This window comes from Euleptes europaea, chromosome 6 (assembly GCF_029931775.1).
Source record: "Euleptes europaea isolate rEulEur1 chromosome 6, rEulEur1.hap1, whole genome shotgun sequence".
In the NCBI taxonomy this organism is placed as follows: domain Eukaryota; kingdom Metazoa; phylum Chordata; class Lepidosauria; order Squamata; family Sphaerodactylidae; genus Euleptes; species Euleptes europaea.
Genome location: NC_079317.1, coordinates 10759862 through 10773029, shown reverse-complemented (window position 1 = coordinate 10773029; position 13168 = coordinate 10759862). Strand labels below are relative to the sequence as shown.

Here is a 13168-nt window from a genome sequence, read left to right as displayed (position 1 = left end):
GGGAAGTTTAACCTGTAAAAAAACATCGCCGGCAATAAAACGGAGCCGAAAAAGCTGATCCTGAACAATATCGTTTTTTCTGGCATTATTTGGGGCTGCTTTGGCCCTGCTGCCATTTCCCCACTCCCCTCCTCCCTCCCCCCTCACCTGCTGGCTGAGTCCTCACTGCTGCATTCATATCTCTGCATTCATATCTCTGGCTGCAGCCTCCAAGTGGACTTTGGAAGTGCAGGCAGTGGGGATCTGCGTTCAGCTGCGTGCTGTGCATTTTTCAGGTTCAGGTTTACTAAACCTGAAATTTTTTGATTATTCGAAAAAGCCAAATCCCTTATATTTTTTGAAAAATTCCAGGTTTATTAAACCTGAACCTGAAACAAAAGGCACACAGCCGTACATTTGTCCCAAATATCTCAAATCTGATTGCCTTGTCCAAAGCTCTAGGAAAGAATTCAGATAAACACTGTGATTTGATGGATATTTTAAAGAAAACGCTTGCGATCACTCAGGGCCAGAGGTGTATCAGCGTCATTTGATTCCCTTCTGTTGTTATCCCTGCACTGAATTTTGCAGCAAGGGAAACTCCAGTCGACCAGACATTTGCTTCGGTGCCTCTAGGTAATAATTTAAATTAGGGGTCCCCGATTTTATTGAACCCGTGATCACTTTGGGGGTTTTGAGAATGGGTAGTGAGTGCCACCACAAAACGGGCTGGAGTTAAGGTGCCGAACAGTTCCACAGCCGAGTATCTTCCTATGATGGCGGCAGCTGTTTTCCAAATGGAGGCTCCCTGCGTACACAAAGATGACACCTCTTAGGCTTTGCTGAAGCACCTCCTTTTGCAATAAAGCCAAGGTTAGCTCTTTGCTTTGGGGAAGAGAGGGAAGTAGGCACCAGGAAACCCATCAATAATATGCCGTGATGCTCAGTTTCAGGAGAGTAGCCATGTTGTTCTGCAGTAGAAGGACAAGATTTGAATCCAGTAGCACCTTAAAACCAACAAGATTTCCAGGGGATAAGCTTTCAAGAGTCGAAGTTCCCTTCGTCAGATACCCTATAGTGCCCAGGACACCATGGGAGCCAGCGTGGTGTAGTGGTTACGAGCGGTGGACTCTGATCTGGGGAACCGCATTTGATTCCCCACTCCTCCACATGAGCGGCGGAGGCTAATCTGGTGAACTGGATTGGTTTCCCCTCCTACACACGAAGCCAGCTGGGTGACCTTGTGCTAGTTACAGCTCTCAGCCTCACCTACCTCACAGGGTGTCTGTTGTGGGGGTGGGGGAAGGTGATTATAAGCCGGTTTGATTCTTCCTTAAGTGGTAGGGAAAGTCGGCATATAAAAACCAACTCTTCTTCACGTTGGGGAATCACTGATCTAAACAGACCGTGCCAACCTTCCTTTTCCCTGGCCCTATTCTGTTGCAGTCGGACTCTGGAGAGGCAGCATAGAAATCTCCTAAAGGAAATAAATACATAAGTACAGTCTGCGGTATTCTTTCTTCCAGATTGTTGTAAATTACATTCTTAGAGGCCCCTGTGTCTTCATTCAGAATCCAGTAGGAGTAGGAGAAATATTGGAAGAGCCGCCTGAGATTTCTTTTTCTGTTTGTTTTTTCTCTCCTAGCTGCCAATTCTAGATAAGATCAAAATTATTGCACAGAAAATATATGGGGCAGATGATGTTGAATTGCTGCCCGAAGCAGAGCAGAAAGTCATGTTGTACACTAAGCAGGTAAGCTTGCAAAAACTGGGTTTTGCTTTTTTTTAACTAAACGCAAGTTCTGATCACGCGTGCTCAGCCTGAGTTGGGCACAGCTGCAGAAATAGTGTGTTGCAGAAGAGAAATCCACCAGGAAAAGAAAATGCATCACGTTAGCATGTTTGAGCTAATTCTTCTCTCATCCAACATTGATACTAAGTAGGGTTGCCAAACTCCATGTGGGGCCTGGAGATCTTCTGAATTACAACTGGTCTCCAGACGACAGAGATCCATTCCCTTGGAGAAAACAGCCGCTTTTGAGGGAAGACTCTAAGGCATTAAACATGACTGAAGTCCCTCCCTTCCTCAAACCCCTCCCTCCCCATGCTTCACCCCTAGAATCTCCAGAAATTTCCCACCCCTGAAATGGCTACCGTAATAATGAGGACTTTGTTTCTTCTGAGCGTGGCTCTTCAACTTCTCATGGAGAGGAGCATGAACCAGTAATTGTCCCATTTACCAGTTTGCAAAGTGGTTGATGAGGACCTGTGTCTCAGTGGTAGAGAGGGTTACCAACCTCCGGGTGGTGGCTGGAGATCTCCCGCTATTACAACTGACGTCCAGCTGATAGAAATCAGTTCCCCTGGAGAAAATGGCCGCTTTGGCAGTTGGACTTTATGGCATTGAAGTCCCTCCCCTCCCCAAACCCCGCCCTCCTCAGACTCCAACCCCCCCGAATCTCCAGGTATATCCTAACCCGGAACTGGCAACCCTAGTTGGTAGAACACGCCCTTCTGAAGGGATGGGTTTGATTTCAGTTGAAGATCTCAGTTGACGCTTCAGTTCCAAAGTGCTAGAATCAGATTTGTGTGTATATATGTGTAAGTTTCTTGTAAATCAAATCATGATAATAAGTAGCTGTGGATTTGTGACACTTGTTTGCAGAGCCCCAACGTATACAAAATTACCTGTGTCCCATTCACAATAGCCGTCTCTGGTGACAATTCTTTTCTTTTTTTTAAAGTTCCCTTAATTACTAGATGGAAAAGAACAGAATGTGTGTGTGACTGACAAGAACAATCTAGCAGGTGGTGGATGAATAAATCAATTAGTGATAGGACCGATCTGTTTAGATCGAGGGTGACAGAGCTGAACAAACTTAATTGGAGTGATTACATAGTTTTTTACTGGCACACGCCATTCAAACACTGCCCTGTTCTTCTGCATCTTTAACCTCATCTTTTTGTCACGCAGGGGTTTGGAAACTTGCCCATCTGCATGGCTAAAACCCACCTGTCGCTATCCCATGACCCAGAACGGAAAGGCGTGCCCACGGGTTTCATCCTGCCCATCAGAGACATCAGAGCCAGCGTGGGTGCAGGATTCTTATATCCGTTAGTAGGAACGGTGAGTACCCGGTACTTGGAAGTGTTGGGTTGACAAACGTTGGATCCCATAGCGTGGGGATCCAGTGGATTTGTGCCTGCATGGTCCAGCTTGGTGTAGTGGTTAAGAGTGGTGGTTTGGAGCGGAGGACTCTGATCTGAAGAACCGGATTTGATTCCCCACTCCTCCACATGAGCGGCGGGCGCTAATCTGGTGATCCGGGTCGGTTTCCCCACTCCTTCACATGAAGCCAGCTGGGTGACCTTGGGCTAGTCACAGCTCTCTTAGAGCTCTCCCAGCCCCACCTACCTCACAGGGTGTCTGTTGTGGGGAGGGGAAGGGGAGGTGACTGTAAGCTGGTTTGATTCTTCCTTAAGTGGTAGAGAAAGTTGGCATATAAAAACCAACTCTTCTTCTTCTTCTCTCCCTGTCCACCTCTGTGGTTCCAGCCGAGACCCCAGGGTAGCAGAGAGAGGGGGAAGGGGGTTAACCGCCCCTTCTTCCTCCTGTCTTCTCAACTCTCTCCTCTGCAGCCTGGAGAAGACCTGGTGCTTCCTTACTGCCCTGCCATTTGGCCCCTTATATGGGCTATTCTTAATCATGTGCATGCCCAATAGTTAGGGTTGCCTGCTCTTGGTTGGGAAACCCTGGGTATTTGGGGTGGAGTCTTGTGAAGGCAGTGGGAGGGGCCTGAGCTGGGTATGATGTCATAGAGTCCACTCTCCAAAGCAGCCTTTTTCTCCAGGGGACTTGATCTCTGTCGCCTGGAGATCAGTTGTAATTCTGGGGGAGCTCCAGGCCCAACCTGGAGGTTGCATATGAAAAGAGTACAAGATGCCAAGCAAAATGTCCACTCATCCAAATTGTATTGAAATCCAAAATGGACTCAATACCTGCATATAGTCCAGAGAAATCCAAAATGGACTTTTCAAATCCAAAGATAGATGTCAATATACATATACAGTATTCAGTACAGTTGCCTGATATTGGAAGTAACCAGCGCTCAGTTGGACATTGAAGTTTTTGCTTGGAAGATTCTCCTTTTTGGACTGATTTATATTGAATATTGTACTCAATATTCAGCACTTTCCACCACCACCAGTGATTTAATAGTAAGGCGGATGAGCGGCAGGGAAGTCGGTAGGGTTTGTGAGAGTGGTTTCATATGTGCATGGAACAATTTTCCTTCAACATAGTTCATATATTGTTACAATCTTTATTTTTTAAAAAGGAAAACCTCCAACACACTAAATTAGATTAGCAGCCCGGTTAGTAATGATCTCTATCCAAGTAGTGAAGAGGGGGGTTTGTAATTTTTCTTAAAACCTTTTTTGAAGGTTTTAAGAAGACCAGGGAAGGGAAGGTTCCAAGATGCTTTCTTCTGAGATGTGGGCTCTTTTAGCAAAGAACGTTCTCTGGTATAAATAGAAAAGCACATGTTGCAGGAATGTTCGGAAGACTGAAACACTGGGTCGTGTTTTGGCTTTGCCAGATCCTGGACAGTGTGGGTCTTAATTAAAAACCCTGAGCTTCTTACACAAGTCTTTCAGTAGCACTTGCTTTTTGAACCATATGGTACAGAAGAGGGGACAGGTTGATAGGTTAACGGGATGGTTGCTCTTAGAAGGCGAGGCTGCATAACAGCCGGTGTGGCATTGTGGTTAGAGTGTCAGACTAGGACCTGGGAGGCAAAGGTTCAAATCCTCTTTAGCCAGAAAGGTCACTGGGTGATCTTAGGCCAGTCTTTCTCTCGGTCTAACCAACCTAATGGGCTAGATTTGAGTCCCGTAGCACCTGAGAGACCAAGATTTTCAGGGTATGAGCTTTCGAGAGTCGCATGAACACATGAAGCTACCTTATACTGAATCAGACCCTTGGCCCATCAAAGTCAGTATTGTCTACTCAGACCGGCAGCGGCTCTCCAGGGTCTCAGGAAGAAGTCTTTCACATCGCCCACTCGCCTAGTCCCTTTAACTGGAGATGCCGGGGACTGAACCTGGGACCTTCTGCATGGCAAGCAGAGGCTCTACCACTGAGCCATAGCCCCTCCCCCTTCAGAGCTCCCGTCATCAGATACAGTCTGACATCTTTGACTCTTGAAAGCTTACACCCTGAAGATCTTGTTGATCTCGAAGAAGCTACTGGACTCAAACCCAGCTCTTCCACTACAGACCAACATGGCTGCCCTCCCAAAACTACCTAATGGGGATGTTGTGAGGGCAAACTGGAAGGGAAGCGAACCCTGTACCCAAACAGGAGGACAGAAAAAAGCTAGATAGCTTCAGAGTGGTGGAAGGCTTCTAGATTCAGTCTGCAATTGGTTTACTTATAGGATATGACAGGGGCAGAGTCCTCCCTTTGTATACAGATGGTCTTGGGCTCCATCCTCAACATCTCCAGTTGAAACAAGGTTCGTTGCGGGATACCTTGGTCAGAATAGACAATACTGACCTCAGTGACTGAGCTTAAGCAAAAGGACAGAATGTGTCCTTTCGCTGTTGTTCTTCAGGATGGAATTTTCCCAGGTGTTTGAAGGGAGGGGCCACAGCTCAGTGGTAGAGCATCTTCTTGGCATGCAGAAGAAAAAGAAGAGTTGATTTTTATACCCCGCCTTTTCTCTACCTTTAAGGGGGTCTCAAAGCGGTTTACAATCACCTTCCCTTTCCCTCCCTCTCTCCCCACAACAGACACCTTGTGAGGTAGGTGGGGCTGAGAGAGTTCAGAGAGAACAGTGAATAGCCCAAGGTCACCCAGCTAGCCTCATGTGTAGGAGTGGGGAAACCAACCTGGTTCACCAGATTAGTCTCCGCCGCTCTTAACCACTACACTATGCTGGTCCCAGGTTCAATCCCTGGCATCTCCAGTTAAAAGGAACTGATAGTAGGTGTTGTGAAAGACCCCCGCCTGAGACCCTGGTGAGTCGCTGCCAATCAGAGTAGACAATACTGAACTTGATGGACCAATGGTCTGTTTCGGTATAAGGCAGCTTCATGTTCATGCTGGAGTCAAATTTGTGAGGGCCCGCAAGCCACTTGTCAATCAAATCACATTATTAAGCAGCAGTAGATCTGTAACATTTTTGTGCAGAGCCCTGTGTATACAAAATCATAAGTGATGGGGCTTGTATGTAAGCCATGTCACCTATACTTGGTGACGGGCTGTGGCTCAGTGGTAGAGCATTACTTGGCATGCAGAAGGTCCCAGGTTCAATCCCCGGCATCTCCAACTAAATGGACTAGGCAAGTAGGTGATGGGAAAGACCTCTGCCTGAGGCCCTGGAGAGCCGCTGCCGGTCTGAGTAGACAATACTGACTTGGATGGACCAAGGGTCTGATTCAGTATGAGGCAGCTTCATGTGTTCATAGTTAGTTCCCCTTTGATTTTTTTAAGTTGCCTCCCTGCCCCAGGATGTGGTGATGGCTGCCAACTTGGAAGGCTTTAAGAGGGTAATGGACATAGTTCATGGAGGAGAGGGCTATTTGTGGCTACTAGTCAAAATAGATGCTAGTCATGATGCATAGTATCAGAGGAGTGTGCCTATTATATTAGGTGCTGTGGAACACAGGCAGGACAATGCTGCTGCAGTCGTCTTGTTTGTGGGCTTCCGAGAAGCACCTGGTTGGCCCCTGTGTGAACAGACTGCTGAACTTGATGGGCCTTGCTCTGATCCAGCATGGCTTTTCTTCTTAAGAGTGGACACGTTCATGGAGGAGAGGGCTATCCATGGATCAGAGGAGTGTGCCTATTACATTAGGTGCTGTGGAACACAGGCAGGATAATGCTGCTGCAGTCGTTTGTTGGTTCTTGGAGGCACCTGGTTGGCCACTGTGTGAACAGACTGCTGTACTTGATGGGCCTCGGTCTGATCCAGCAGGGCTTTTCTTATGTTCTTATGACAAGTCGAGTTCAGGTGATTGAAAGTGACTCGCGCGTTCCCCTGCAGTTGTTGCACAAACTCGCATCCGTGCCATCAGCATAGGTGTGCAGGAGCTGCTGCAAGAAGCCGCATGTGCCTGTTTAGCTGTAGGCTGCACAGGGAACCAGCCTTTATTCCTGCAGCCATAGATTAGGCACACAGGTTCCCCTCCCTGCGTGGGCCGGGACTGAAAGTGAAATGTGGCCTCCTGTCGCCGTCGTTCCGTTTTTCAAACCGCAAGCCCACAAGGGAGCGTAACTAGCGCATGTCAGTCGTGCCAACGTTAAAAGAATCAGGTTATTCCCCCACCCCCTTTTAAAGTTGACATTTTTACAACCCACTCACTCAGCACACTGCCAGTGCTCCTGTTAACATCATTACAGAACTCTTTGAGATGATGCAGAGCCTGTGGGTTTGAGCCGGTTGGTTTCATTTGGAGTCAGGGTTTGTCAAAGGACCCCTGATTGTACGCCTGTTCAGTACAAGGTTGTGACCCTCCTTCACTAGTGTGGCTCCCCTCCCCCCCTCAAGAGAAATTCGAAACTCCTGTAGTTTGTGATCCTTCCTCTCATTGTTGTGGGAAAACCTGCCCACATCAGCAGCAAAGGCTGCTGGGAAGGGGCTGTGGCTCAGTGGTAGAGCATCTGCTTGGTATGAGGGAGGTCCCAGGTGCAATCTCCCATTAAAAGGATCAGGCAGTAGGTGATGTGAAAGACGTCAGCATGATACCTTGGAGAGCGCTTGCCAGTTTGAGTTGACGGTGCTGAGCTTGATGGACTAAGGGTCTGATTCAGTATACAGGGAGCCAGCGTGGTATAGTGGTCAAGTGCGGTGGTTTGGAGTCTGATCTGGAGAACCAGGTTTGATTCCCCACTCCTCCACATGAGTGGCAGACACTAATCCGGTGAACTGGATTTGTTTCCCCACTCCAACACACGAAGCCAGCTGGGTGACCTTGGGCTAGTCACAGCTCTGTTAGAGCTCTCTCAGCCCCACCTACCTCACAGGGCTTCTGTTTTGGGGAGGGGAAGGGAAGGTGATTGTAAGCCGGTTTGATTCTGCCTTAAGTGGTAGAGAAAGTCAGCATATAAAAACCAACTTCTTCTTATACTGCAGCTTCATGTGTGGGGAGGGAGCCATGGCTCAACATTGGATCATCTGCTTGGCTTACAGAAGTTGAACCCCTGTCATCTCCAGTTAAAAGGGTCAGGTAGTAAGTGATGGGAAAGACCCCCTGCCTGAGACCCTGGAGAGCTGCTGCCAGTCTGAGTAGACAATACTGACCTTGATGGACCAAGGGTCTGATTCAGTAGAAGGCAACTTCAGGCGTTCAGCTGTGGTGATCTCCTCTACGTGGGTTCACACATGCGTGATGAAGTTGGCAACCAGTTTTTCTTCACCCAGCCTGGACCTGAGATTTCCAATTCACATGGTTTTTGTAAAATAAAGCAGGAATTGATACCATTCTTTTCTTCCAAATTGTCATAAAGTGAGGAAGGGGTTGTGCCTCAGTGGTAGAGCATCTGCTTGACATGCAGAAGGTCCCAGGTTCAATCACCGGCATCTCCAGTTAAAGGGACTAGGCAAGTAGGTGATGTCAAAGACCTCTGCCTGAGACCCTGGAGAGCCGCTGCCGGTCAGAGTAGACAGTACTGACTTTGATGGACCAAGGGTCTGATTCAGTATAAGGCAGCTTCAGGTGTTCAGGTGAGGATGTTTTCCCATTTCCCCCCAAATCTTCATTAGACTGTTCAGTGTTTAAAGGGGGGGTGGAGAGGGATTTTCAGGACATAATAGCATAGCCGCAAATCTGCAGTTCATATCGTAATCTAGAAGGACTTAATTAGATTAGCTGATGCTCGGGGACAGAAGCAATTTCCTGAGGCTACTGGAACAGACGCAAAAAAAAAATGACCCTTCTCTCTTTTGGAAAGTGAATCAGATCACTCCCTGTGCTCATTTTTGTGCACATAAGATTTAATTCATACTGCTGAAAATGTAGCGCGTGGATGAAACCAAGGACCATTCCTTGCAAACAGTGTCAGAGAATATGTCAGACTGGTGTGTCTGGCCTGTATCTCTTCTGACTGCAGACAGGAGCAGATGGGATCAAATGCTCCACCTCTCCCACACTGATCCTGTGACAAATGACGTGGAGGGACGGTGGAGCGTCTGAGTGGGAGAGGTTGTTCAGTGGCCATTTTTCTGGGCTTCGTCCAGCCAAATATTCGTCCAGCCAAACATTCTGGGCTTCGTCCAGCCATTTTTCTGGGCTTCATCCAGCCTCTTTGGCCCTGAGCTTTTTGAAGGGGAAATGAAAAACCCTGTTTCTCAAAATCGCAGCAAGTTCTTCACTACTCAAACTGTCAGGATGATTCTGCAGAACTCTCTTAAGAAAGCAAAGAGGATATTCTCCTTGCATGTTTTCTCACTCTTGGATACGATCTTACGTTTTTTGAGCAAATGGTTAAATCGGTTACTAAACAATCCAGCCTGTGTCTGCTTGGTAGCCGCTTCTGTTAACGCACGCCCCACTAATATCTTCAGGCGTTGTCGTTCGACGCGGTCGTGCATGCTGCCTCCACGAGGCGCCGCTCAGAACCGAAGCTGAAATTCCCAGTGGCAAAGGCGGCTGTGGATGCCATCTTAAGCCCTAACCATGCGTGCTTCTTGTGGCAGGTGTGTGAATCAGCTCAAAAGCTCATACCCTAAGAAGCATGCTGGGTCCCCCAGGATTCTCGATTGTATCAAGACAGCGTCCTGACCAATTTTCGGTTTGCAGTCAAGCCGAGCTAAAGACACAGCCAGATTTTCAACACAGCAATAAAAGAAGCCCTGACTAGAATTCGTTCCCATAATGTTCTGGGGCAGACAGGAGCCATTTTCAGATGGTAGTAGATTGGCTTTGTGGCTTTGCTGTTCCGCCTCACTTGTAAGACTTGGCTGCCTGGTGCGGTTGAGTGGCCAGGATATCAAGCCAAAAGATCTTTGAAACACAGGAGTCCGATCCTAGCCCAGCTTAAGGTTTTGCTTACGTTGCTTCAGGGAAGTCATTTGCCTGATTTAAAATGGGAATTAGATGGGCGTGGCTCACAGGTGATTGGGTCTCGAGGCAGCTTATGTAGCGTTTCCAAGGGAATCTCTCGTCTACGTTCTAATCAGATGAGCTTGTGTTTCATTAACGTATAAGTGCCATCAAGTCACAGCTGACCTACAGAAACCCCATAGGGTTTTCAAGGCAAGAGGATGAACAGAGGTGGTTTGCCTCTTAGGGCTGTTTAGCTTGGAAAGAAGGCAGTTGAGGGGAGATATGATAGAGGTTCTGTAAAATTATGCACGGTTTGGGGAGAGTGGACAGGGAGAAGCTTTTCTCCCTCCCTCATAATACTAGAACGCGGGGTCATCTGCTGAAGTTGGAGGGTGAGAGATTCAGAACAGATAAAAGGAAGTATTTCTTCACCCAATGCATAGTTAAATTGTGGAACCTGCCCCAGGATGTGGTGATGGCTGCCAACTTGGAAGGCTTTAAACGGGGAGTGGATGTGTTCATGGAGGATGGGGGTATTCATGGCTACTAGTAAAAATGGAAACTAGTCATGATGCATACCTGCTCTCTCCAAGATCAGAGGAGCAGGCCTCTGATATTAGGTGCTGTAGAACGCAGGCAGGACAGTGCTGCTGCAGTCATCTTGTTTGTGGGCTTCCTAGAGGCACCTGGCTGGACACTGTGTGAACAGACTGCTGGACTCGATAGGCCTTGGTCTGATCCAGCATGGCTTTTCTTATGTTCTTATGTTCTTATGTTCTGTGTGTAGCAACCCTGGACTTCCTTGGTGGTCTCCCATCCAAGTACTTACCAGGGCCGACCCTGCTTAGCTTCCCTGCCCTTACAAGCTTGGGACAGCCTGGGCACCCAGGTCAGGGCGATGTATTAAGTACCTTTAGCCAATGCCCTGGCAGGCAGTGTGATGCAGTCCTTCATTTCAGTCTCATGCTAGGCTTTACCTATGGGGGAAATGAGGCAACAACCTTCCCCTTAGTAGAGGGGTGCACTGGTTACAGTAGGACTGTGGCGATGTGGATTCAGAGCACCATGAAGCTCACCATGTGATGAAGAAGAAACAGTTGGTTTTTATACCCCGATTTTCTCTACCTTTAAAGAGGCTCGAACTGGCTTACAATCGCCTTCCCCACCCCACAGCAGACACCTTGTGAGGCAGGTGGGGCTGAGAGAGTTCGGAGAGAACTGTGACTAGCGCAAGGTCACCAAGCAGGCTTCATGTGGAGAAGTAGGGAAGCCAACCCGGTTCAACAGATTAGAGTCTGCCGCTCATGTGGAGGAGTGAGGAATCAAACCCGGTTCTCCAAATTAGAGTCCACCGCTCTTAACCACTAAACCATGCTGCCATGGGGATAGTTATTCTTTCTCAGCCTAGCCTACCTCAGAGGGTTGTTGGGCAGACAAAGAGGGGCAAACCTATATCGCTCTGTGCTCCCTCGGGAGACAGGTAGGATGAAAATAGAATGGAATACTTTTCACAAAAGACCGTCAAATAGTTAAAGAGTCTCAGTGCTGTTTGCCTTTCCTTTCAGATGAGCACGATGCCCGGACTCCCTACTAGGCCTTGCTTCTATGACATCGATCTGGACCCAGTGACGGGAGACGTGACCGGCCTGTTCTAGAACGAACTGACAGTCCAGGGTGAGTATTTCAAGGCTCGTTGAATGACCTGTTGCTCTTAAATAAGCAAGGGGAGCTTATGCTAGACTGCGGGGTCATCTGCTGAAGCTGGAGGGTAAGAGATTGAAAACAGACAAGAGGAAGTATTTCTTCACACAACAGCATAGTTAAATTGGGGGACTCCCTGCCGCAGGATGAGGGGATGGCTGCCAATTTGGAAGGCTTGAAGAAGGTAGTGGATGTGTTCATGGAGGAGAGGGCTAGCCATGGCTACTAGTCAAAATGAATATTTGTCACGATGTATACCCTCTCCAGTATCAGAGGAGCATGCCTATTCCATTGGGTGCTGTGGAACGCAGGCAGGATGGTGCTGCTGCAGTCGCCTTACTTGTGGGCTTCCTAGAGGCTCCTGGTTGGCCACTGGGTGAACGGACTGCTGGACTTGATGGGCCTTGGTCTGATGCAGCAGGGCTTTTTTATGTTCTTAAGGGATGCTGAGACAGAGAATGGCACCTCATCATACCCTTACAGTGTGGTAGTTTCCTCATTCCTGTTGTGATTGAGCTGATTCGCATGTCACTTTTCCTCATTTCCTCCCTTCCCATCCTGACTGGACTGGTTCACATCTTCCTGCACCATTATGTGAGCACCGCCTTCCCTGCGGTGTGATCCCAGGGCGCTTCAGGATCATGTGTGTTTACGGATGAGGAAACGGCATGGGAGGGGGCCCGTTGTGAGGTCTCTACTCTCACAAATACCTCCTTCCCTTCCAGAACACTCTTGAATAGACCCTCTATATTTTATTATTTATTATTGAAGCCCCTCTTGAGTCCCTGACCAAATTCTGTAAAGCATTTAGTACACAACTGATGCCAAGTAAGAATTGCCAATGGTAGCTAATGCCATTTTCCTGCAGCCATTTTGTTGCCGTGCCCATGGGCACCATGTTGGTGTCAAAATTCCAAATGTGCCTGCAGGCTCAAAATGGTTGGCGTCAAGTTTGATGGGCCACAGTCTACTTTGTAAGATGCATGAAGTGATATCTGAAACTTGACGTGTCTGTATACATAAACACACGCTCATAATGTATGGACTATTTTTCCTTATACCGATGAACTATATTTCGCTACCCCAAGTCAACTCATTGGTCCATCTAGCTCAATATCATCTCTTACTGGCAGCAACCATCCCGAGTCTGAGACAGAGAAACGTTTCCTTTGATACCTGCTGCTGTAAATTCCTTTTAACTGGAGATCCCAACGAGTAGAGAGAGGTGCCAGTGGGTACAGAAGGGGAAGCAAAAAATGTAAACCCTGGGGCCAAATGGCCAAGAAGGGCAATGGGAGCAAGCTTAAGCGTATCCTAGTCAAAATCAGGGTGACCACCTTTCTACAACAGCCAGTGAGGATGTCGTAGCAAGCAAGACAGTCTGAAACCCTTTAAAGTAATTAGGTTTTACCCCCTGAGGGGAAAGAATGCACAACAT

General features: G+C 47.9%; 1 protein-coding gene across 1 annotated transcript in view; it reads left to right on the top strand.

Annotated features, from left to right (window-relative positions):
* Positions 1–11684, top strand: part of MTHFD1 (methylenetetrahydrofolate dehydrogenase, cyclohydrolase and formyltetrahydrofolate synthetase 1) — a 77941-nt gene extending 66257 nt beyond the window's left edge. The window contains exons 25-27 of the mRNA XM_056851511.1: positions 1625–1732; positions 2954–3106; positions 11595–11684. Coding sequence (XP_056707489.1) covers positions 1625–1732; positions 2954–3106; positions 11595–11684 — 351 coding nt within the window. The remainder of the gene's footprint in view (positions 1–1624; positions 1733–2953; positions 3107–11594) is intronic.
* Positions 11685–13168: the final 1484 nt, after the last annotated feature.